Source organism: Pomacea canaliculata, linkage group LG12 (genome assembly GCF_003073045.1).
Source record: "Pomacea canaliculata isolate SZHN2017 linkage group LG12, ASM307304v1, whole genome shotgun sequence".
Classification (NCBI taxonomy): domain Eukaryota; kingdom Metazoa; phylum Mollusca; class Gastropoda; order Architaenioglossa; family Ampullariidae; genus Pomacea; species Pomacea canaliculata.
This window is the reverse complement of record NC_037601.1, coordinates 12723279-12748793: the sequence shown is the minus strand read 5'-3', so window position 1 is coordinate 12748793 and position 25515 is coordinate 12723279. Positions and strand designations below refer to the sequence as shown.

The following is a 25515-nucleotide window of genomic DNA, read 5'->3' as shown; positions in this document are numbered from 1 at the left end:
TGCTGAAAACGGCCAGAAATATAACACCCGGCCAGAAATCGAAAGAGGAGTGACTGATGTAGCACACGACCAAGTGCATGTCTCTTCACTCGACATTACCGCGGTAATTATGTTACGTGTGAAGGTAATTTGGCGTGGAACTGGGGGCAAGAAATAAGGCGTCTGGGATTTTCCTGTGTGAGGGTTTGTTTTTTTTTTTTGAAAAAAAAAAATTGGAGAGGAGTGGTAGGTTGTTTCATTCCCGTGTTCATCGGTTAAAGATGATTTATGAACAGCACTAATAACAATAATAGAGATGATGATGATGATGATGATGATGATGATGATGATGATGATGATGATGAAAATGCTGTGATAATAATAAAATTGTGAAACAAATAAATACAGTAGTGCTGATAGATCCTTTTCCTTTTCGCATGCAAATATTTTATTCTCTCTCTCTCAGGACCGCAGTTTGCCGCCATGTCACCGTGTCGCAGCCGCTCGCTCGACACGTGAAAACAAAATCCGCGCGGCCGGGAAAAGACAAACAGCAGCGGAACAGACAGGAACATTGCATGCGGCTCCATCCGACAGCGGGGGCCAAAAACCAGCCCCGCACGAGCTAGGGCAAAACGCAGTGGGCGTGGCTTGACGCCAGAGGGGCGGAGACCTGCCTCGGCGGAACTACTCGATCAATACGTCGTGCGCCAAGCCCGAAACTGGCGCCGTCCAATCAGAGCGACGCACGGGAGCAGGCTCGTCGCTTGCTCGAGCTTCGCCGGGGGGGCCCGCGTAAGGGAGCGGACTCGGGCTCATCATAAATACTGAATCATTCAATATTAATGCTTGCCGACCTTTTGCACGGGGCTGCGCGTGACGCCCGCAGTGGAATCCTTTACAGTCGTGTACATGTCCTGCGCTGCCTAGCTCGCTTGTACCCTTGCTTGTTAGGCAAGCCTTCCCCCTTGTTGTTCAAACTGGGAAATAGCAGACGAGGATTCCGCCACGACCGGTGACTACGCCAAGCAGTCGGGGGTTAAAACAAGCAGCAAACCACTTGCTTGGTGGCTTCGTCTACTGCTGCGAGGAAGCGCTTTCATGGGCGAGGAACTATTAGCTAGTAAGACATCATCGCCAGCGCGTTACCTGCCAGCGGCGTAGCCACAACACCGGCGGTTGTGTGTGTTGTCCTCTTCCAGCTGTGAAATTTACACGTGGAAAGTGACTACGTCTTGTTGTCAAGTCTCCTCTTCCTGAAACCTGACCAGCTGTCCGGCACCGAAGAAATAAAACGTAGAGAGGAAAAAAAAAAAAAAAGTAAGAACTGAGTATAATTACCGATCGAGCTGCGAGGAAAAAAAAATTCTGTGGAATTTTGTCAGTTACACATGGCGTGTGAGTTATGACGGACGGTGGAAGACAGGAAAGTGACAGAGAAAGAAGACCTTGTTGCTGGCACGAGGTGGGCGGGGGGAAGCGAGACAGAAGGAAGAGAGAGCTGGGGGGAAAGGGAAAGGCCAGCGAGAGGAAGAGAGTGAGGGAAGAGGACGGCTCAGCGAAGTAGTGTTTAGACAGGAGTCAGTTGCCAAACAGAAGCTGTCAAGCAGGGAAACTTGCTGTCACCCTCAGGGTGGTCCCAACACACGATCTCGCCTGCACACGGGGGCCCTGGAAACAAACGGCGCATTTTTCTCTCGCCGTATTTTCTTGTAACTGACATGCGTCACGGTACTTGGACTTAGCAGAACCAACAGATTATAGGCACCGCAGCATCCGACACCCGCTTCTTGGCTTGCTACCTGGTGCTTGTAGTGACGCCTGACTAAACAACAACTTGGTCTGTAAGATAAATTACCTACCATCATCATCATCATCATCATCATCAACGATTGCTGGTGCAGCTCGTTTTGGAATCTGTTTCTGCATCTTCTCCAGGATGGAACCTTCCAGATTTCCTTCCATGTTACTAGTTACATGATAATGATTTGAATCCTCCAGTAACAAAAGTACACTTAATATCCTTACTTTATTTGCAAAGAAAATTTTGGTAAAGACTGAAAGTGAAAGGAAGGAGATTCGGCTGCTTCAACGGCAAACGATGATCAATTGTGGTGACACTGGAAGGAATTAATTTGAGAATCACTGATTAGACACATCGATTAGGGTGGCAGTGAGGTTCAAGACTCTGTATGACAAAAGCATTGCTGATAGTCAGGTAAATTTTATGTGTCATGGCTGTGCAACTGTGAGGTGGAGGCTTGTAAGACGGTTCCTTCATCATCCACCTGCCTCGACGCCACCCGACCCTCGGCTCATCGGCGCCGGGTGGGTGTGCTCAGCCATCTGCTGCCTCTCCCTGCATCGAGGCCTACCTGACTAAACGACAACTGCTGTCGTCCACCCGCATACCGCTCTCTGGCTTACCTGTACGACACGTACACACCGACACACAGGAGGAGGATGTCCTTTCCTCAGTTTGCTGCTGCCGCTGCTGCTGCGGCCGCAGCTGCTGGTCTACCTGCCTCAGTGCCGCAGTCTTCTTCTTCTGTGCCTGCCTCTTCACAGGTGAGTGAGCAATTAGCTGGTCCTCTTGCACTTCTAATTAACAGACATACAGGTGTGCTACTAGTCGCTCCATATTTTTGCCACTCAAGGAACTCAAAGGTGTACCTGCACAGCCTACCTGTCCACTTATTAGGCCTTGTTGTCATAGTGATCCTGTTTATTTAATCTGGTTTCAGATTCAGACATGAATAACTTTAAAGATGGCATACATTGAGCTTGATTAATGTCTACATCGTGCTTGAATAGTTAACTTGTATGCTTATTAAATTCCTGTTGTCTACACACTACTCCCATATGTTCTGCTTCAGTCTAGGGAATAGTTTTAGTTGTATACGGGTTCTAACACCTGGTAGGTTTCTGACAAACGTGTTTATTTAATTCACACGATCCTTCCTTAGTTTGACAATCCGTTTTGAATTTAATTATAATAATATGTTCCACAAGACTATGCTAGTGTCTAGATGTCAGGTATTCCATCCCACCTTTTACTGGCCGTTTATTGCATTATTCTGACCGCTATGCGTTAACGTGGAGTGACCAAAGGTCGCGGGTTGAGCGGGAAGGTGGGAGGATATAGTCGGACACATTAGCCCAGTATGTTAAACAACATACAACTTAAATACAAACAGCTTAATGTCCTACTACCGTAAACAGCTGAAAACTTTGACGACACTTAATGTTAAGAGAACTAGTCCTCTGCACATAACAGTTTTAGTCTTCACTGTTTAAAACAACAACTATTGGACAACAGAATACAAAGACAACTACTTTTTAATTGTAATTTTTTTTTTGGAAGCGTCTCATGTAAGATTTTTCGGATGTGAAGCTAGACAGAATATTTTGTTATGGCTTGAATAGGGAAGCATACGAAACTTTTCTTTGTATGTTTGTGTGCGTGCATACGTACGCTTTGTGTGTATTTGTGCACATGATTATATAAACTGAATTTGGCAAATTGTCAGACTTGCTGAACGTTTACCGTATGCCTATACCCAAGGATTTTGGACAAACATAAAATAGAAAGCATATTATGTAAAATAGCAGCACGGAATAATGGGTCTCATTGTATATGGAAAAGCACAAGTACAGTTTGTAACCAAAAAGATTTTCCAGACACACCTGGAAAGCTGTAAGATGCTAGAAGCAAGAAAGTAGAAGATGCATATCGTCAACTGTTAACTTTATATATATATTTTATCCAACAGTTTAAATCGAAAGACAGGACAGTAATGTGAGAGAGCGAGTTTTAAGCATCTCCTAGAAATAACTGTGTAACATTCCAGGTAAGAAACACATTCATTAGTAAGTGAAGACACCGGCGTTTGCACAGGTGTGGTGCATGGCTTTGCCACCCCGAAGTCTGCATTTCGCTAATGCGATGGAATAGAGTGAAAGTAGCGGGTGGTGTTGATGTAGTTGTGACTACAGGCCGGGTAGCAAAATGAATCTGAACCTCTTGTTTGCGTCCTTCCTTTGACAGAAACACTACCGCAGCAATGTCTATCCTGAGGATTACAAAATAAGACTATGCCTTGGATAGAAAAAAGAATGATGAAAAATGAAATGTGCAGGAAAATATTCCGCTTTATGAAAATAAGCGTTGGGATAAAAGCTAGAGTTTGCATGCGACAATAAACAGGAAATAGCCGCAGGATAAATACCTGAAAATGTAGAGCACAAATGAATGAATGAAAGAAGACAGACAGAAAGAAAGAGCCCCTCATTTTTATTTTAAAATCTAACAGCCACATATTCTGACTGAGGTCAACAAAACAATTTTTAATTCTCACCCATACCTCTTCCTTCTCTTTCTCACTCGGAGTAACAAAACTGCTCTAGTTAAACGCTCCTAGCGAAAGCCGGTAAAACAGAAAAAAAAAAATCGTAAATTTTGTGAAGGATATTTACATTAATTTCCATCCCCTCTTCCCTAGTATGTCTTCCTTAAACTGTCTTTCCCGCTCGGCGAGTGACAATTGTCGCTGGGAGGATAAGTGTTCCACTAGACACCTTCCCGGCCACCCTTGCCCATCCCTCCCACCCTGGCTGCTACAGACGCTGGGGGCCTGCGAAATATATTCGGGCCTACGACAGTCTATAAACACTCGAACCGCGAACCGTGACAGCCATGCGCCCTGGCCCGGGCAGCTCGTAAAACACTGTAGCCACCTTTTGTTCCTCTTACTTATTTTTTTTTTTTTTACTTTATTTTATTTTTGCGCTCGAATTCTCCGCGTATGTTGTTAGATGATTAAAAAGAAATGTGCCGTGATTTTTTTTTTTTCATGTAGACATACCTACCCTCTACTTCTGTTAGGTCATCATCCTGTACCCTAAGAATAACGGTGAGTGAAATTATCGCTTTTAAAAAGGGAATAGGGCGGGGTGAGATACCTTTCATATGTTAGGTAGACTGTTTTCGGTTGACTTTGCATGCTGGGTTCTATTCTTTTGTTTCCCTTTTGTTTTAAATGTGGGTGTTTTAGGGAGAAAGCTGAGATATATATATATAAAGAAATGAAGAAGATAAATACTTGATCACGGTAAACCATAATGATGACAAGAAACATTGATGGACAAACTGTGGTCAGTTGTCCGTGAAAAGTACAAAAACTGCGATACTCTACTATCTCTTTGTTCATTTGCCGCAAAGTATGGTAAAATAAAGAGGGCAAAGAAAATATATTTATTTACATAGTATAATTTTAATTATAGTAATTTAAACACTATGTCATTTCTTTCGAGCAGAAATGAGGACTCGTGTACTTAAAGCTGCTCGACGAGTTCGTTTGTTATTTTCTTTTGTATCTGTGTTAATGTTGTCTTAAACCTGTTGGAGAACACCACATTGAAAAACAACAACTCTCTCTTTCTTACATTACCTTCCAAAACCGCTAAGAATGTATTAAATCGTAAATACTAATAAAATAGTAGTAATAATATTAACAATGACTAAAAACATTTACATTGTTTTGTTCATTTAAACTATATTTGAGTATTAACAATTTAAAATAAAATTATGGTCAGTAATATGTGTTGTTTTTGCAATTAAAAAAAAAGAGAGAGAGACAAAGAGACAAACAAATCATGAAAAAAAGTAAATAAACCGAATCAATGACAACGCCAGGAAATTCACTCACAAACACATACACCACACACACACAAACATACATACACACACGCGCGCGAGCTATCCCCCCCCCAACATACACCCCCCACACACATCCCCCCCCCTCAAAAAAAAAAAAAATAGCCAAAATTAATAATCCCCTCGCTTGCTACTCTCGACAGGCTGCAGGCCCCAATATTTCCTGAAAAAGAGCGATCAACATGCGATGGCCAATTTAACTTTGCCTTCATAAAGCTCGCCGCGCCTGCGCGTGGCCCTCCATCCATCTTGATACTGGCGATACTGGGTCAAGTTTGTTAGACTGTGACGGGCTCGCGGTCCCCTGAACGTGCCCGACGTGTTTACGTATCTCCAACCCCGGGTGACAAATATGTGTTCGCCACCCCGGGGTCTGGAAGAGCGGCCGGTGCTGCGAGGAGCGCCAGAGGCTGCCAGGACCCAGGCATCCGAGGCGAAATTTCAACTCCTCGGAAAATGTTCCAAGTGCGCGGTGCTAACCTGTCGGGCTTGGAGGGCTTGGAGGGCTGGAATAGGCGGCGAAGATTCCAGTTACGGGGAGGGAAATGATAAACGTGGGCCAAGTTTATTTGGGATGCCCGGAAGATAAGGGGGCTTGTGTAAGTTCTTCGCTTCTTCTAGATGTTAAGGGCTGCTTCACACCAGACGACAAAAAAAAAAAAAAAAAAAAAAAAAAAGAGAGAGAACCTGCGAGTCCTTTCTTTAATTTAAATATGAAACGAGAAATAGAACATACAACTTTGAAAAATAGTTTAGTATTTAAGTAACACATAAGGGGTTGCTTATTATTAGTATTACCACACTTGTGTAGTGGGTTAGTGGAGTGAAATTCTTTAAAAAAAAAATTTCTTTGAACAATATGTCATTTGTATTTCCCTAATTCTTCCCTCCTTTATTCTCTAAAATTTCTAAAGATGACAGGTTTTTCGCGTCTTTACAGAATGGAAACCAAGTTAAGAAAAGAAAAAATGTTTTTTTTAAAAATTGAGTGACCCTTCTAATCTGTAAAATTGTCATCAAAACATCCCTGGTCTCCACATTAATATCTTAAAACTCTCCAACTTTGTACAGAACAGGTTAAACACAAGTTTCTGGTAAACGTTTTGAAAATGAACTATTGTTTGATAAGCAGACGGAATTTAGTTCAAGCCTGTAACCCACAGGCTGGTCTAGTCGGTAACCTTTGACTTGTATACTGTAGCCCGAGCATCTAACTTGCACGTGACAATTCCTGGTGGGCTCCGCTTGTTATGCGACTTCAATTTTCCAAACTTTGATCAGCAGTTTGATCAGATATCGGCCAATCGTGATTTTTTGTTTTAACATCAGTTAAAACATAGTTCAGCTTCAAACTGAAGTTTGACTCGAAAGTAATCTAACCGTATTTCCACCATGTGGGTTCCATAATGAACACGCGCTGTCAGCAAATGTTTCTTCACACACCACGTGACCCCATCTTTCTCGAGGGAGTAGGGGGGTCTTTTACCTACTTGCCCGCAGCGGAGAACATAACCTAGACCCTCGAACAAAAGTGCCACCCATTTGGATTTCGTCTAAAGCCATCAGAGGCTACCTCATCTGCACTCACCACCCGCATGTGGTCAGACATCTTTCTCTTCAGGATGTACTTACTCTCTGTGGGCACCGGTATGCATCATCCGAGATGTATACAGCAGACATGTGGGAGTTCATGCTTTAATTTATCATTTACTCAGGAATGAAAAATCATGACACGTGATCACTGACTCGCTCGCTCGCTTAGACACGATGAACCACTCACGGCAATTGACACGTCACAGGAGTGTCGCTGGTTCGCAGTGACAGTCAAAACGAGAGTGGTTCATGGCGCCGTCACGCGCAAGTCAGCATCAAGCTCATTTCATCTCCTGTGTAATTGTGGCTGTCAGCTTCATTAAGTAATAGCGGCGATATGTCAGTCTCTCCGGGGAAAACGCTCATTGCTTGTAAATTGCCCTTGTCCAAACCTATCAAGGCCCTCCTCAACAAGAATGCACAAGCTGTCGTGGCACCGTGAAATGAACAAGAAAGAGCAGTAGAGAGAAGAAGAGGAGGTATGAGAGAAAGAGAGAGTGCGGTGTGTATAGGGGTAGGGGTGGGATGGTGGGGTGGAATGAAGAGGGGTAGGTAGGAGGCCCATGCAATCATCGTGCTCATTTCCAAAAATAAAAAATAAATAATAATTGAGGTGTGCATATAGATGACGAGAATGTTGCGGATGACTGAATACATGACTAGAAATGAGAACACATTCATTTCTGCTGGCGATGAACTTGATGCAACTGGCGGAGGATTTTTTAGACTGGGTACGTGAGCAGGTTTTATTTATACTGAGTTGGGTGGAGGAATAGGCAGAGGAAAAAGCCCATGACAGTGTCACATAACCACGATCATGAAATATTAATGATCATAATATGGAACTCTCTCTTACACACAGACAAATTCAAAATATGCATACTACACAAGGATAAATAGAAAGAGACAGAACAAGACTTGTATGTGATAGAGAGATAATTTATCGGATGCTTGGACAGGTTGAGAGGTTAGGAGAGGGCGGTGTGCATAGGATGAAGTGGGAGGCTAAAAGGTAAGGAGTGCAAGGAGTATAATAGAAGACCGGTTGGAGGTATGAAGCTAATGAATATAAACCCTGCACTCCTGAACCTGTGTACCGTGTGTGTGTGTGTGTGTGTGTGTGTGTGTGTGTGTGTGTGTGTGTGCGTGAATGCGTGCTTATACTTGTGTGTGTGTGAGGGAGAGAGAGAGAGGGAGAGGAGAAAAAAAGGAAAAAAGGAAATAAATGTCTTGTGTTGGGAGAAGAGACCAAACGTTCTGCCACAGTACACGCGTTCTTGTATACCTACTCTGCTCCACTGTCTAGTTATCTACTCTGGCAGCATGAAGAACGCCTGCATGCCAGATGAAGAGAGTGGAAGTGGAGTCCTCACACAAAGTGTATTATGTAGGAAATACCAGCTCGCGGGCTCGAGACCCGATAACAACCAGTCCACGGGCTCTGCAAATGACTGTATCGATCATCACGTGAGGAAGTCACGGTCTCAGACCTACCTACCCTTCGGCTGGAATTCCACCATTTACTGGAACCTTAACAGTTGTCTTCTGCAACCTCCAATCTCCACCAATGTCACCTTTTACACAGACAGACAGACGGACGGACGGACGACAGACAGACAGACAGACAGACAGACAGACAGTGGGGCAGATAGACGGATGGACGGACACACACACACACACACACACACACAGACACACACACACACACACACCTGATGTTCAAGTTAATAAGAAAGAAAAGCGTTCAGAATGTTTAATCTGAAATTACAAAGATTTGTTTTGTCTACTTTTTTCTTCCTTTTATTGTTTGATTGCTAGGTCACGTTTTTTTTAAGAATCATTTATTCTAGCAAAGATCGAATTCAAAGCACGTCAATGATATACCCCAAAATGTTTTGTATTCTGAATGAAGATGCCTCATACCATCGACAAAACTAGCAAACAATCAAAATTGCAAAAGATTTTAAGCACATGTTCAAGATTATCTTACTTGGCAGACACGAACTATAATAAAGATTTCCTAATTTCAAACTGATCATTTTTTTCTAGTTTCTGATTTCGTTTCTGGAATTGCTTTTATTTTAGTTTCATGTTTTGTTTTATTGTTCTTTGTTTTGTTTTGGCCAGGCGTTTTTTTTTTGTTTGTTTGTTTTGTTTTTGTTTTGTTTTTTTTTTGCCTTTTTTTTTTGTTTTGTTTAATGTTTGAGCTTCCTACGTTAATTTTGTGTAGAACATCTTGTTCAACATGTCTGCCGTACTCTGAAGTTGAAAATCAGCAAACATATGGACAAAATAATGAATCGACAACTTAATATAATGAATTAGTTTATATAGACCAAAAACAATGTCCGTTAAATTTATATCTTGAACATCAGTATCTGTCAATTAGCTTGCTAGCTGTGGCAGACAGCAAACCGAGATGTACTATACACTTCCGTTCTAATCTTGTTTGCAGCCAGAGCGATTGTGTTGTTTCCAGCAGCGAGAGTTAACCACCGGAGCCCGTTGCACTTTTGTTTTGTGAGACGATCGCAAAGTGCCCCATAAATAGCCGTCGGGTAAATTATTTTCTCACGATAACTTAGCGCGTGCGTCTCGCGGCCATCGATCCCTCAGTCCTAGACTCACAGGCTGGACTCGGGCTGCAACTCACTGTCTCAGTCTCAGCAACTCACTGTCTCATGGCCCAACATTATCGCCCCCGCGCACCGGTAACTGTCTTCACTATTTATACCAACGTCAGTTCTATTTTTATGTTTATTTGTTCTTTATACCAGCATTGGTGTGCGTTTTACACTCCTACTTTCTATTTTGTCTTTGGGGTGGGGCGTCTCTAGAGTACGAATGGCAGACGAGAGTTTTATTTAATTTAGTCACGTTTTTTTTCATTTTTTAAAAATTTCTTTTGTCTCAACCTACATCAGGTCCCATTGTATATAATTGTGTGTGTGTGTGAGCTCGTTGTTTGTGAGTTCGATGCTCAGACATTCAGTCTGCGTGTTTCTCATAACATTGTCTCTTAATATTATTTTTATACATTTTGATATTTTTCAGTTCAGTTCGGACATTTTTCACATCACTAACGTTTCCTTCGTCTCTCTTACTCTCTCACACACTTTCTATTGCAATTGTTATCCTCTCTCTCTATCTGATCTTCACCGCGAGCCAGCCACGCTCCACGTCTATCAATGCATGGACTGCCTCGATCCCGCACACCGCCATCTTCCACTTACATGTGGCACCGTCAATTGTCGCAGGTCTGCAGGCACCTCCATCCTGACAGATTCCAGATTACCACTTCTTCACTCTCTCGCTCCCTAAAACATCAGCGACGGTCGGTGACGCGTGGCCGAACGGAAGCACGCGCGCGACACACACACACCCACGTACACACTCACACACACACACATACACTCTCTCTCTTTCACACACACACACACTCACACACAAAGAGAGACATCGTGTCGATTACAACCCTCCTGTCTTTTTCACTATTTCGTTGAAGCGAGCGCCGGAACCCGTTATCCACCCGAACGCTTCCGAAACCAAATTTACGACGCACAGTTGTCTGGAACAATATTTCAGGGGGTGGAAAGCGGACGGGTGGAGGAGGAGCTCTTTGAGAAGTAGCAGAAGTACAAGACTGCGAGCAGAAGAGGTTGAGAGCAGGAAGTGGGGGGCTGGGGAGCTGGGGGCTGGGGAAGTGACCGAGAAGTGTTGAGGGGCGGGTGGGAGTCTGCTTCAGCTATTATCAGATCGTGCACCCTCCACTGGCCACAGAGACTGGGCGATGATGCCGCTCGGCAGCGCCCTTTGTTGCTGGTGTCTTTCAGTCTGTAAATGTTCACGGTCCAGTGGACGAGAGTCTCTGGCGAGTATCTTACATCAGGGCAGCTGTTTCTTCGTGTTTCTCTCCCCCTTGTTTTGTCTTTTTTGTTTTGCTGCAGTGATTTTTTTTTCTGTCTGACTTTTCTTTTATTTCGTGTATTCTTTTAAATAAACCGGCATCGGGGCGTTAGGTGCGTTTTCTCAGTCTTAAGTGGAATTATCTTCGAGATTCTTTCGCCTGACGTCGCTCGGTCTGCTTAAAATTATCTCCCTTATTTCCTCATTCGTCTTTATGGTCTGTCTGTAGGTTCTTTAAATAATGCGGGTGCATGCCATTCACGGGTGTTTCTCTCTCTCTTTTGTTCTATCTTCCCTTTCTCTGTGTGTGTAGGAAATGCCTCCTGTGTATGATCGGAAATATTACTAACCTGTACAGTAATTTGTATTATTTTCTCTTTACATTATTTACATGTTCTTAAAGAATTTCTTTGTGGGAGGGCAGGAAAGTTTGAAAAGGAATTTTATTTATCAATCACGGAAATCAACGAGTAGAAAATGCGCTCCTAAAATAACACTAGCACAAATGTTGATATCGTATTATTTTGTCATCCGTTCGTACTTCTCATGTTCGCTTCTTCTTTTCATTTCTCCTCTTCTTCGTGTATCCGAGCTTTTGAAACGGGAAGAGATTTCTTGTTATCAACTCGTCAATTTTTACTGTTACGATGTCTTAAACGATAACGAGAAATAGAACGAGATGCAGTTACCTCTCCATCATTGTCATCCCCCCACCACCAAAAAAAAAAAAAAAACAAAAACCCAACAACAACAACAAAACAATAATAAAAAACAAAGCAAAAAAGCAAACCCAAGCAAGCAAGCAAGCAAGCAAGCAAGCAACCAACCAACCAACCAACCAACCAAAAAATAAATTAATCACCAGACAAGTCCAAGTCGACATCAACAATTTACACGTACCATCTCTTCTTTTTCTTTCTCTATGAAAAGGGCAAAGGTGAAATCACTTCTGATGAAGAACGACGTCTTTATTAAAGATGGTTATTGTTGTTTATTTCCGCAGATGTCTGCCGGCTCGCCCCCAGCCCCTACCACCCCGCGGGGTTGTTGTGAGAACGGACGTCCGGTGCTGACGGACCCCCATACGGGCCAGACGGTGTGCTCCTGTCAGTACAGCCCCACCCTGCTGGGCTACCCGCGGGTACCCGGCCTGGAGTCCATGTACACGGCCTCGGCCTACGCTGCTGCAGTCTCCCAGGGATACATGGCACTGGGCGCGGAGGGATCTGCCTTCTACACACCTTTGGTATGTCACAGTCTTTCTACCTGTATGTGTGTGGATATCCTCCGTCTATTCATTATTCATCCAATACACACTCCATTTTGTTGTTGTTGTAATTTTTCTCTGAGAGACTGAATCATTCAGTCAGTTCACAGCACTATTACGTTAGCACTCAAAACTAGTGACAGCCATTGGAACCATTTACACAAATAAATAAATAAATAAATAAATAAATAAAAAGAAGATAAAATTAAAACTGGAAAAAGAAAAGGAAAAAGTGTTTGCGTGTTCTCCTAGCTGGCGGAGTTTTACATTGACCCCCGAGCTACCAGAAAAAATTGTTGAAAGTGGCTCTCCACCCCAACCCCGTCTTCCCCGTTCCCAATTTTAAAAAAAATGTAGAAAGCACATAAAAGAAACAAACAAAAAATCCATCAGAACTGTCGTTTGTTCTCTTCAAGACAAACACACAGCGACTAGCTCCGGACACTCCGGCGAACCTGCGAGACAAGGGTCAAACAAGGATATATCTTAAACAGGAACTCGAGACCTTGACTCCTCCTCCACCCCCGCCAATCTCTTCCCTTCCTCTTCTTGAAGATACCAGGGAGGAGGGTGCGAAGGTAGAAAAAGGATGGTCTGGGAGGGTCAGTGGAGTTGGGTAGTGGTAGTGGTGCGGAGGATGGTATGGGTGGAGGGGGGTAGGACAAGGAAGACCACTCCGAAGGCCTGTTCACACGTTCACGCTGACGTGGTTCTGTTGACCAAAACCAGTTTTTGTTGATTTAGCAATGCCCAGGTATCTGGGCGCCTCACCTGGAACATGAAATATTTCTGTCAAAAGAGTGCGTATGAGAAACAGTACTTTCGCAGGAGAGACAGTCAAACAAGCAGACAAACAGAAAATAAACTGACCGAAAGACAGACAGTAGGCATGAGGACAAACATGCAGACAGACTGCAAAAAGTCACGAATGTTCTTGAAATTGTAGACAAGAGCATTCTTAGGCAAAAGTCGAAATGATTTAACCTCACTACATTTAAACAACATGAAAAGATTTTATAAAATGCATCAGAAGGCAATGTCTTGCTGTTTCGAGTTGTGTGATGATATTGTTACGATTCAACACTACTACTTGTGAAAAATATGCAGCGATGTTTCACATTGAATAAGAATTCTTGCAATCGGCTTTCAAGTCTCGATCGAACCCCACGCCCTCCAAAAAACAACAACAAAACAAACAAACAAAAACAAACAAAACAAAACATAACATAACAACAACAATAAAAATAACAAAATTAAACAAAAATACAAACATAAAATATAAGTATAAGCTGAGGAGCGACGCATGACAAGAAGACTGAAGTTGAACATTTGCTTTGGAGAAATTATTAGTGGTTTTGAAATAAGAAAACTAATAATCTGAAAGCATCACTTTTTTAAAGCCTTATTTCATCATCATCTTCATCATCATCATCATGGTAGTAGTAGTCGTGGTGGTAACTACGAGGTATCTACACCAAAAAGCTCAACATTTCTGTGACGGGAGGAAGGAGATAAAGCTAAAGTGTATTCACACGTTTAAAAGCACACACCGACAGTTGCCAAGGATCACGTGAAGGCACTGACTATATAAACTTTATGGCGAAGAGTTTTTTAACACTCGACAAGCCACATTGGTGACGTGATAAGGGGCACTGTGCGAGTTTATCACAGGGTTCAGAACTCATGTCAGTAGATAACGTGTTATCAGAGGGCGAGTCAACTATGACCTCTGTGTGTGAGAGAGAGAGAGTGAGAGAGAGATAGACAGATCGACAGTAAATGGAGAGGAGAGTGCTAGACAACTCCCGAAACCAGATAATTTACAATGCTTATTTATTTAGAATTTTAGATAGAATGAAAGTGAGGGAGATATAAATATGCTTTAGTAGGTTAAATCCTTTTCATGAGAAACAAAACGAACTGTAAATGTCGACAAGTTTCAGTGATATTATATAACAGGCAAAGTAGAGATACCGAGTTATCAACCTTAGAATTTTTGTGAAGGTGTGTGAACGACTGATCAAGTGAGAAAGGATAGATAGACAGAGAGAAGAAGTGTGTAAAGTTGTGTTAATCTACATCTCTTCACGAATACTAAGAATCCTTTCAAAGTTTGCACAGCTAAAAGAACTGTCATTCATGTCACTACATTCAATAATTCTGAGACCGCTATCTGTTGAGGAGACAGAGTCGATAAAATGAACAACAAAATGAACAACAAAATGAAATGCTAGATGAAATGAGAAAAGGTCTGTCAAACCAGCTCGGTTTGATCTGTCACCATTTTTTGTCGTCTGGAAGCGCAGTGCCAGTTATCTCTTGACCAGTAAAGCATGACGAGGTCGAATATTTTAATACAATCAAACGGCTGTAAAGGAGGGAAGAAATGGTGGGATAAAGTGCCAGAAGATTTCGGTGACGATGTGGGGGAGTAGGCATCAGGGAGAGTCGTACGGTGAACGAATTTGCTGCTTTTTATTAAAATAATCGGATAACTAGCAAGACCACAATATTTTTTTAGCAGAACTATCGTTTAATTTTTTTTCTCTTTTGATTTATAATCGAGATTTGTTTGAACTGAAGTACAACAGATGCAAGTATATGTCATAAAACTAAAAATACTGAAACTTGGGTTGTTTAGCATGCATACTAACAATTTTGAGATGATATTTGATGATTATTGTATAGGATAAAAATAAATAAATAAAATGATGAAGCACATTTCTTTTCTAAACGACTCAGAAAATGGTTTTAACTATCACTGAGCCGAATCATTAGTAAACGAAGAAGAGCTGTTTGGCTAAGTTTACCTGCATTACGAAAACAAACTCACAAAAGTGAGAGAATTATGAAATTGAAAATCTGACAGACTGCTAATTTTTACTCTTTTATACTTTTAAGAATATGATAAATTCTTGTACTTCATTCTGGACTGGAATGCAGCGTTGGTAAACAATCACCGTTCAATAGAGAAAAAAATTATTAATCTTTCTGAAATGCTACTTGCAAAATGATCACGTGGGGTCTCGAAAAATTTGCAAAGAAAGGAGAACGAAGATAGTCTGCTTCCACTTATAAATTTATTTGTTATCTTTCATCAGTTCAGTATTTTTTTCAATTCAAAATATAAAAGATTTTCCGCTGTATGTGAGGACATTCCAAAAGGCAACATTTTCGTTTTCATTCCTTTTTTCCTTACCACTTACAGGAAAAAAAGTGATTACAACCTTTTTTTTTACGAAAAAAGTTTCATATGAGCATCTGCATGTGGAGGTATTGGTCGTGGCGATATTTGAGTATGAGCTAGAGAGGGAAGGAGAGGGAAAGTGTCCGTGTATGTGAAAGAGAGAGAGAGGGTGTAGTGGGTGTGGGTGTTGTTGGTGGGTGTGAATTTATGCTTATAAAATTGGGCGTGCTTTGTTGTAATAAACCTCGCGAATATTCAATCCCTTTACCGTTCCACTAATGTCATGGAAGTGGTAGCCATTTCTATAACTGTGTGCCCTTTCTGTGTGCAGGGTTCGAGTCCATACGACCTGAAAGAAAGCGCTGAGGCGTGGCGAACTCTAGCAGCTCAACCCGCTTTCCCCTACGACCCCATGTCCCTGTACCCGTACGGCGCCGGGTATGTAGCGTACGTGTTCCCTTCCTCTCTTTTCACTCATTCGTGGCCCAGAGGCTAGTTGCACAACATGTTTCTAAAAATTACAAATGTCTCAAAGAAGTAAATTTAGAAAAGATTGTTCACAAATTTCTGTCCTGCCATTTAAAATCTTTGAACACAAAAATTCGTGTTGACGGGAACGAACGTCTAGAATAATTCGCTTTATCTTGTTTAAAACTAAGTTGCACTTTTATAAAAAGCTGATTATCTAAATAGATATAAAGCCTCAGAGTGTTGAAAATTTAAAATGTGTTGTGCAACTGGCTTCTAGGAGTTAGAGAAATGTTTTGATTATGCGTCTTCGGGGTTTGTAAAAGTTTGTAGCGAAACATGCAATCCAAACACATGATCTTATACTTCTTTTCAGACTTCTTCCCATTTTAACATAAAATTCCATTCGGGTATATTTTTTCTAACGGCTAGGCAAAGCTCACTGCAAGATACTAACCCAGATATATATATATTATAATGCCTGTTCCAAAAAGTATTTATATACCTATTAAAGAAGCGAAGTTTATATCTCATATCTATTTAAATATAGAATTATGTACGGGTAGGATTGACATTGTGGAATCATTATTAAGGATAGTAAGAAGAGCTTTCAGTATTAACAAAGAAACCCAATATTCTGTTTCCCCCCGTTAAATTTTCGAGTAAGGTGCATGAGCAGCAAGATTTGTTTCTAAATTATATTGAATATAAAGTACAACTCTGATCCATTCCCAAACCCGAGTGCTATCTCAATGCTTCATTTTCAAATGATGTTTGCTTGTGTGAAAGAGCCTGTAGCAGTAATTTATTTCTGTAGCTGTAGTTTCTCTGTTATCAAATCTAACACCCACAAAACGCAAATCCCCGCCAGGTACGGGGGCTTGGATTTGAACTCCAGGAGGAAGAATGCCACCCGAGAAAACACCAACACCCTCAAAGCCTGGCTCTACGAGCACCGCAAGAACCCGTACCCGACGAAAGGCGAGAAGATCATGCTGGCCATCATCACCAAGATGACCCTGACCCAGGTGTCCACGTGGTTCGCCAACGCCCGTCGTCGTCTGAAGAAGGAGAACAAGATGACCTGGTCACCCAGGAACCGCAGCGAGGACGGGAGCGAGGCTGGGGACAATCCCGAGGATGTTGACGTCGATCCGGACGGAGATGGCGCCGGTGGCGACGGAGGTGGTGGAGGTGGTGGTGGCGGCGGTGGTGGTAGTGGTGGTCGAGGCGACGATGATGTCGACGTAGGACCTCTCAGTCCAGAAAGGTCCGGGCTAGGAGCCAATGGCCTAACATCGCCGAGACCCTCAACGCCTTTGTCACATACGGGTGAGTAGAAGTGGAAAACATCCGCAGTTGTCCCTCTGTTTGTTTGTTTTTATAGTTTGTTGTTGTGTTTTTCTTTTGTTTTTTTTTTTTTTTGTTTTTTCTTGTTTTTTTTTTTCTAAACTTATCGTTTTCTGTTTGGTTTATTGTGTTTGTTTTTTACTTTTGTGTTTTATTTTTATTTTTCATTATTTTTGTTTATTTCTTCTCCCTATTTTATTTTTTTTATTGTTTTCTATTTTATTTTGTGTGTGTGTGTCTTTTTCTATATTCAATCATCTTTTCGTTCCTTCTTATTTTATTTTATTTTATTTATTTTAATTTTTTTTTTTTTTTTTACAATTGTTCTCATTTTGTTCCTAATTTACATCTTTCTTTGCGACGTTTTTCGCATTTCTTTCGAATTTCAGTTGTTGTTTTTTCTTTCTTTCTTTCTGCTGGGTGTCGTTAGGGTGCATGAGCTATCTCTTCCTGCAGACGCGGTGTGTCAGTGGCGAGCGATGGCTGCAGACAGAGACGTGTTCTTTACGGCACCAATATGATTTCGATTGCCGACAAGCCACATTTCCTCTTCTCGCAGGATCATAATTTCAGCAGTTGCATGCAGGCCCAACATTTCCTTTTTACGCCAAGTCATGCGGAGTGTATTGACATTATAGAAATGGCTAGACATTAGGCATTGTGGTTGGAAAGATGAGTGCGGTTGTGGGCCCATTGTGAGGACATCTACTCCTCATATCAGCGAACAAGGCGACAGTTGGCCCGCAGATTACTCCGAAGAAAGTAAGAGAGAAATGGGGGTGGGAGGAATAGAGACAAGCGAGTGTGTGTTGGTGGGAGGAGAGGGAGCAGGAGGTGTGTGTGTGTGGGGGGGGGCTCACTCGTCAGTTGTCTCCTCTTGCCTGGGCCCTCCCGACCATTAAGTGAGGCGACAGTTGGAACGCACAGTGTATGGTTTGCAGGCCAACACGTTTTGTGTGTGGAAAGTGCAGGGCATAGCACCGTTGTCATCGAAGAATGAAGCAACAGTTGGCTGCCATGCAGTGATCGTGAATATTTAGGGTGTATAGGAGGGGAGGGGTTGAGATTCAGGAAGGAAAAGGGTTTGGTGCCAGCAGTCTACTGTTGCCAAATAATAATGCCGGGGTATTCGCCCACACATCCTTTGTCTTTTATTCACTTATGTTACCCATTATCCAGAAGCAGACAGAATCTTCCTTTGGACTTCTCGAAATTTATGAATCCAAACCGTGTCAAGAGGAAAAATAATTTAAGAAAAAATGAGTTAATTCAGAGTCAAATTTCAATAATGATAATCTTTGTTTCAATACCTTGAAGATCATGCATTATTTTATCACTGTAGTTTTCACAGCTTAGCAAAAAAAAAAAAAAAAAAAAAAAAAAAAACACACAAAAAAAACCAAAAACAAAAAAAACAAAAAAAAAACAAAAAAAAAAAACCTAAACAAAACAAAAAAACAAAACAAAACAAAACAAAGCAATTCATATACATATTGTCTTATTTAACTTATCATCTGTAAAATAGTTTTTTTTTAAAATTGGTGGCACCAAAGGTTAAAGAGTGCAGATCGGTCTACCAGTGTTCCAGTGACACGTGTCTGTCTCCTCAAGATCCAGGGTATGTACCAGGTTGTCTCAAATTACAGCAGCAAATGAATGCAGGACTTCCTGCTGCTTGTGTCTTGCATAAGGAGTCAGCGTCTACAGCGTGGCGACGCCATGCCTGAACGAGGTCCCTTGTGACCACAAACGCACTCATCAAGCTGACGAGACTGCGCACATTCTCGCGTGAGCTGGCGCGAGATCTCGCGGCCAACGTCGATCTGTCACAAGATTTCGCTTTGATTGTGCCCAAGATGGCGCGCTTATCGCGAAATTTGTTTTGATTAAACACAAGAAGGCCGGAGATTTTAATTCTGCTTCTCCTGCAGCTCTCTGTTGTTGCTGACTGAGACTTTACCCAGTCTGAAACGTGTTTACTTTATCTGTGAAAGCGAGGACGCCACCAACAATGTGCGAACCCTCGACAAACAAAACAACATTAGCAAATGAATAAATTCAGTACACAGTATTAACTACAGAAACACGAGCCAGAAATATCCATTCGCTGGACAGCTTATGAAAAAAATTAACATTGTAGCAAAAAAAAAAAAAAAAAAAAAAAAAAAAAAAAAAAAACCAAACAAACAAAATAAACAAACAAAATAATGCTTGGTGAAAAATCAGTAGAAACAGAAATTTTAAAAGCAAGGGAAGACGGGGAACAGCATAATAAGCATATTTCACGTCTTAACGGTTAAGTATGAAAAAAATTAAGTGGGTTAGTAAATTCAGTCCCGTTACTGAAATGTTGTATCTACTATTATTTGTGTGACTAAAGCCAAAGAAAAGAAACAGAGAAAAAAAAATGAAATCAATGTCTGGCTTCTTGTCTTCGATGTAAATTTTTGTTGACACAAGCTCAGCTCCACGCCGTCCAGTCATTTGAGAAGCGCACGCGAAGGAATTGTCGGCTCGTGTGAATGCGCCTTTAATGGCAAAACGAGAGTTGGCAGCTTCCCGTCGTCCCGCGCTGCAGGCCTGTCTGTCTCCTGGCTGCAAACAGGGCACACGCCAGGGAACGCTCAAACCCCGTAAAGATGTTTGGACCTTCGGCAGACTGAGATAATTAAGGGTTTGAATCCTTAAACTGTTCGCACCCTGATCAGCCGGGGTCGGAAGGCCTGGAAGCGACCGGCTCCTGGGCTGACCCGCCGGCCCCGCCGGTATAAATTATTGAGAGCCAATCGACTCTGAAATCATTTCCTTTTGCCGCTGGGACTCAGAAGCGTTTTCATTACGGAATCACGAAGCAGCCGCTAGACAATTTTTTTTTTTTGTTCTTTTTTTTTTTTTTAAAAGTCTTAACTGCTCACCCTCCCCTTCTACACCAGTGCTTGCTTACCTCCCCTTTACACGTGAGTAGTATGTAGAAGCTTCGGGTGGGTTGTAAGGGAAGTAAGAAAGGAGGAGAGAGAGGAACTGGAGGGGGAAAAAAGGAAGAGAATAAAAATGGAAAGAGCTACTATCGTTCTTAAGTTTGGATGGCCTTATCGGAACTCCTCCCAGACACGTAATGTGTTTTTTTTTCTTCCTTTCTTAAAGAAAGAGGACACGAGGCGAATCTCAGTGGATCCACTGTCGAAGCAAGTCAGCAAATTACTTTTTGAGCGGAGCAACTGAAGCTCTGTTGGCAGAAGTAGTTAAATGACTTTGCATACATTTCTGTTGGCTAGTGTCGGTCTTAAGAGCAAGTGCTTTGTCAACACAATAGGACTGAGCGTCAATATTTGAAGGAGCGACACGTCTCTCTCTCTTACTCTCTGTCTCTCCTGTGTTTTTCTCTTTCGTCTGAGAAGATAGAAGGCAAAGTCAGATTCTGAATTCTAGCAAGCCAACTAGATAGCTATCTTGGCGTTGGAGTTCATGTCTGGCTAGACAGGGAACAAATTAAATGGCTTTCAAACATTCGCAATAATTTATAAAATTACAGTCAGATATATTTGTCTGGGAGATCATCCGAAACTAAGAGCTAAATTACAATATATTAAATTTTTAAAAATTAAAACGTTTATACTATTAATCCTCCTTTCAGAACTGCTTATTTATTTTAAAGATTCAGAGTCAAGGATTAGTTGTAGGTTTGTGTCCATCCATCTTTTTCGCACTCGCAAGCAAAGTCACTCACCCTCATCCCCGAAGGGCGTGCGCACGCGCGCACACACACACGAGAAAGTCTCAAAGGGGACTTAACCCTAAGTGCTTGACAGTCAAACTACGCCTCCTATCACCTGTCCCACCCTCCGCTATTATCCACCCGGACATGCGAAACCAAACGTCGACGGCAACCCTCCACAGACACATGGAGCAAGCGACACCTCTCCCTTTCCCTCCCACCTCCATGCTCGCCGGGAGGACAACAACAAAGCGTGCGTTCAACCTTGCTCGCCTTTTAGACGTCGGTGACGGGCGAGCGGCATTCACTCCCCTTGCTCGCAAGGTGGCGCCACCCCAGCGTGTGGAGAACGTGAGGAAGACGCACAAAATGGCGCGTGCAGCGTCTTGACCTTCGGGCGTGAAAGGTTCTTCTTGGGCGAGCTGCCGCAGCATCCGGGGCTCTTGGCACGTCTCTTGCTGTAGTGCTAAACGGTTTTTCGGAGGCAGTGACATTGTCCTCCGCTCGATGGCTTTTTGGAGCAAGGGAAGGGGGATGTTAGCAAAACCATTTCTTGTTTCCTCCTGAAGACTGAAAAAAGACTGACCTCAGGAGAAAGAAGGAAAACAGATAATGATAATAATAATGATGGAGAAAAGAGACCTTTTTTTATTTTTTATTTATTTATTTTTTTTTATTTTATTTTTTTGTTGTTGTTTACATTTACGATCTGTTATCCAGTATGGACTCTGAAAGACTGGGGATCAAATATTTTTACAAATTTGACACCTCAAGAAAATGTTATGAGCTGTGCTATCCCACCCTTTCTGACACCTTTTGGATATTCAGGAGACATAACCGACAATAACAACACAATCATTACAGCTTTGATAGGGCAAGGGAGGCCAATTCTTGTTGAACTTGTTAATGAACCTGCAAGAAACCTCGTCCACGTGTCGAGGAAAGAAAACAAAGCCGCGGTATGGTTGTTTTCCCAGAGAACTCGTGTGGTATGGCTTAGTTATCAGCTTTGGGATTAATGTTATCAGTTCGACGAACAAAAGCCGTACAGCACGGGAAGACTGATTATCTCTCCTTTCCGATGATAAATCTGAGCTACTTCCGGTGAAGTATCAGCTGCAAGATGTCCGATCACATGCCTAGTGTAAATATTTAAAATATTTACTGTAATATCGCCCTTATCACCGTTTCCTCTGCGTACAAAGTTCTCTCTCTCAAAATTCACCGAAAATGTCTCCTTTTTTCTTTCTCGTCGATAATAAGCTGCACCCCTTGCTTCCCCATAAACGAGCCGCCTGAGAAACAATAATTGCCCCCACGGTGTGTGCGTCACCGAAACACGTTCTTGACCTGCGACCTCTGTGAAAGTGAAGAAAGCGATTGTATATTTTACACAAACTGGAACCCTGTTCCTTACTTTCCCAAGTTCGCACAGAAAAGCTCTCCAAATAAGCTCGCTGCGAGAGACTAAGAGGATATGACCGTAGGGTGTCTGAGTAGCTCGCGCGGCTTGCATATGACCCTCCGTGAACTGCGGAGGACTGAGACGAATGTGTGGACTGAGCGAGTCTGCTATCCCCCAGTTCCACCTTTAAAAAAAAATAAAAAATAGAGGAATCAAAATGAAGAAATAAAAAATTGAAAAAAATTGAAAAATTGCAGAGGTCATCAACGCGCGGTCACATCCATTCCTGTGACGTCACAAACGTCTTCATTTGCTGGAAGCTGGCTGTGGCTTCAGTGACGTCAGGAATTTAGATTAAGTCACGTGTCCTCAAACATCTTTTAAACCTACGCGCTTTGGTAACGAGCTGGCCACAGCTGTTTGGTTTGTTCTACTCATATGCTCACTCTTTGAGCTTAATGTTTGACCTGAGTGTTCAGTCTGGTGTATGTGTTTGGGGAAGTACGACGAGAGGAAAACGATCATCTGATAGGTGGAGGGATGGATGGACAGGAGAAAGATTAAGCGAGTCTGGATGGGGGAGATATTGGAGTGATATGTTACGAAAACATTGGAGCAGATGTATATACAGGAAATAAATGGAGATGCAGGGAACAACAGGTGAAGGACTGTCACCTGCCCGACTGTATTCGTCCGCTGTCTCCATGCCGATGGTCAAAATGATGAAGTTTGCTTATGGAGACTTTCGACCACGAGAGAGAGAGACGAAAAGAACAAGCCCCCGGATCATTTTTTAGCAACATGAGAGAAACAATAGCAAGGACAAGGACAATTCTTTATTAACACGAGAGAATGACAATGACAAGTTTTTATTAACACAGGAGAATGACAATTCTTTATTAACACTTTAGAGAGAATGAGAGAGGCCTGAATTGACAGACCTTACTTTTTAATATTAAAAAAAGGAAGGGGAGGAATAAATAGACCCGAGAAGCTTGTGTGAATGGATGACATGAGGGAACGGCTGGTTTGAGGATGGGGATGAAGGCTTCTGCTGCAGTTTTAATTATCCATTCACCTGAGACCCTCATTCTGCTCATCTAGCAGCAGCGCCATCTGCGAGCTTTTTGGGAAGAGAAATAACGGCTTACCCCAGCTCCTCCACCTTCATCATAACTGTCGTCAGAACAAACGACAGATCTCATGAAAAGCTCAGGACACAGGGTGGGTGTCTTGTTACATGAATGTCTCACAATGGGGAACAGGGAGCTGTTGGCAACTGGAAACTGTTTATGTAAACAACTTGTCATCTTGCTCTGACCATCAAGGAGATAAAATAGCTTGAATGGATAGACACTAATGTAAAATTTGTGTGGGTAACATTTTTTTTTCTCTTTCGCTCGTGACACGAACTTTACTGATCTCCTCCGATATCATACTTTGTGAAAGCCGGTATTGTTCTCTTTCTTATACGTCAAAAGAAGTTTTTTGCTTTCTTCACTCATTTGGCATCTAGATACATTAGTTTGACAGTTTCGTGACCCCAGGGACCAAGACACTTGCACACACTGGGTACACAAAAGAAACAAAACAGACGAGAAGCAGGAAAGATAAGAGAGGGAAAGAGAGAGCGATAAGTCGAGGGACGTTAGTCGTTGACAGATTCCCACCCGAACCTCGGACAAACTTCTAAATAAAAGTAATTCCCGAGTCGGCTCCGTTTTACACTCTAGATTACTCTCCTTGCCTCTCTTTTTTTTTTCGGTCACCAACCACTGAGTTTAGCATCCACTACACAGACCCCCTACCTGCTTGTGACCTTCACCGTCTTGTGGAAATCATGCGTGAACTGATTTTGTTTCACGCTCATTGTTTTTACACCTGAGCACCAACATATTGTACACGCCATGGTTGGCGACACGTTTGACTTACCGACTAGCAAATCCGTTTTTACCTGCGCAAAGGCAACAAGGGATTTTTTTCTCTTTTTTTTCTGTTAATATATCGAACAAGCGAGAAGCTCTCTAACGTCTCTGCGCCTCGTATCTTCTACGATTTTCTGTCAAAGTTGCGTTTGATTTACGAACGGGAGGACCAATTTGGAGCCCCCGTGAACTGCCATTTTGCGGCCAGCCGCTCCGGCGCTCGTGGGTACCAGCTGTCTCTTTGTCGCGCCACCACAGCCCACTGCCCCAAGCGGGGAAATAATATCAGAAATTAATCATTGTTCAACTAGAAAATGTCCGCTGAGGGGACAGACGCCCCCCCGCCACACCTGACGGCAGAAAATTGCACGAAGGTTGCGCCACCTAGCGGGCCGAGCACGTCACAAATGCGAGGCATGTCACTGGTTCGACTTTTACTTTTTGTTGTATGAAACAACTTTATATCCGTGCATGCGAGTAGACAAACTCAGAAAATATATTCAAGTACATACACAAACATGGCGCCCAGCTATTTATTATGTGTCTTCTCGAGGATCGCCATCCTCGGGTACTTCTCTCCCTCCTTTCATAAAAATTCCAAGTCTGTACAATAAAATTTTCCTTTTGCCAATTTTTCTTTTCTGTGGTCTGTCTTCGGTCATTCACCAACAGGGAAAAATTATTAATAAACTCCAGTCAAAAAAAAGATGAGCAGGAGAAGACGAATAATAAGATGATGGAGAAGACATGTTCTTTAGGAAATAATGCCGTGCCAATCCCGAACATTTCACAAAACAGAAGGAGGGAAAGAAAGAAAGAGAGAAAGGTGGCGGAACACCTAGGTAAACTGCATTCCACCGTGCTCAAGTCCCTGAGAAAACTACATGATCTCCTTCATCCTCCATTCACAATGACACGCGCTCGCACCGTGCGCTAAAGTGATGTAGTGGGAGGGGAAGGGGTTCGTTTTCCTCCTGGTTGCCATGTCGTTTTCAACACATGAA

At 42.4% G+C, this 25515-nt stretch overlaps 1 protein-coding gene across 1 annotated transcript in view; it reads left to right on the top strand.

Annotated features, from left to right (window-relative positions):
* Positions 1–352: 352 nt before the first annotated feature.
* Positions 353–25515, top strand: part of LOC112577076 (iroquois-class homeodomain protein IRX-3-like) — a 39265-nt gene continuing 14102 nt past the window's right edge. Inside the window, 4 exon segments of the mRNA XM_025259997.1 lie at positions 353–2547; positions 12198–12440; positions 15980–16086; positions 16988–17448. Of these exon segments, the coding sequence (XP_025115782.1) occupies positions 2443–2547; positions 12198–12440; positions 15980–16086; positions 16988–17448 (916 nt within the window). The 5' untranslated portion in view covers positions 353–2442.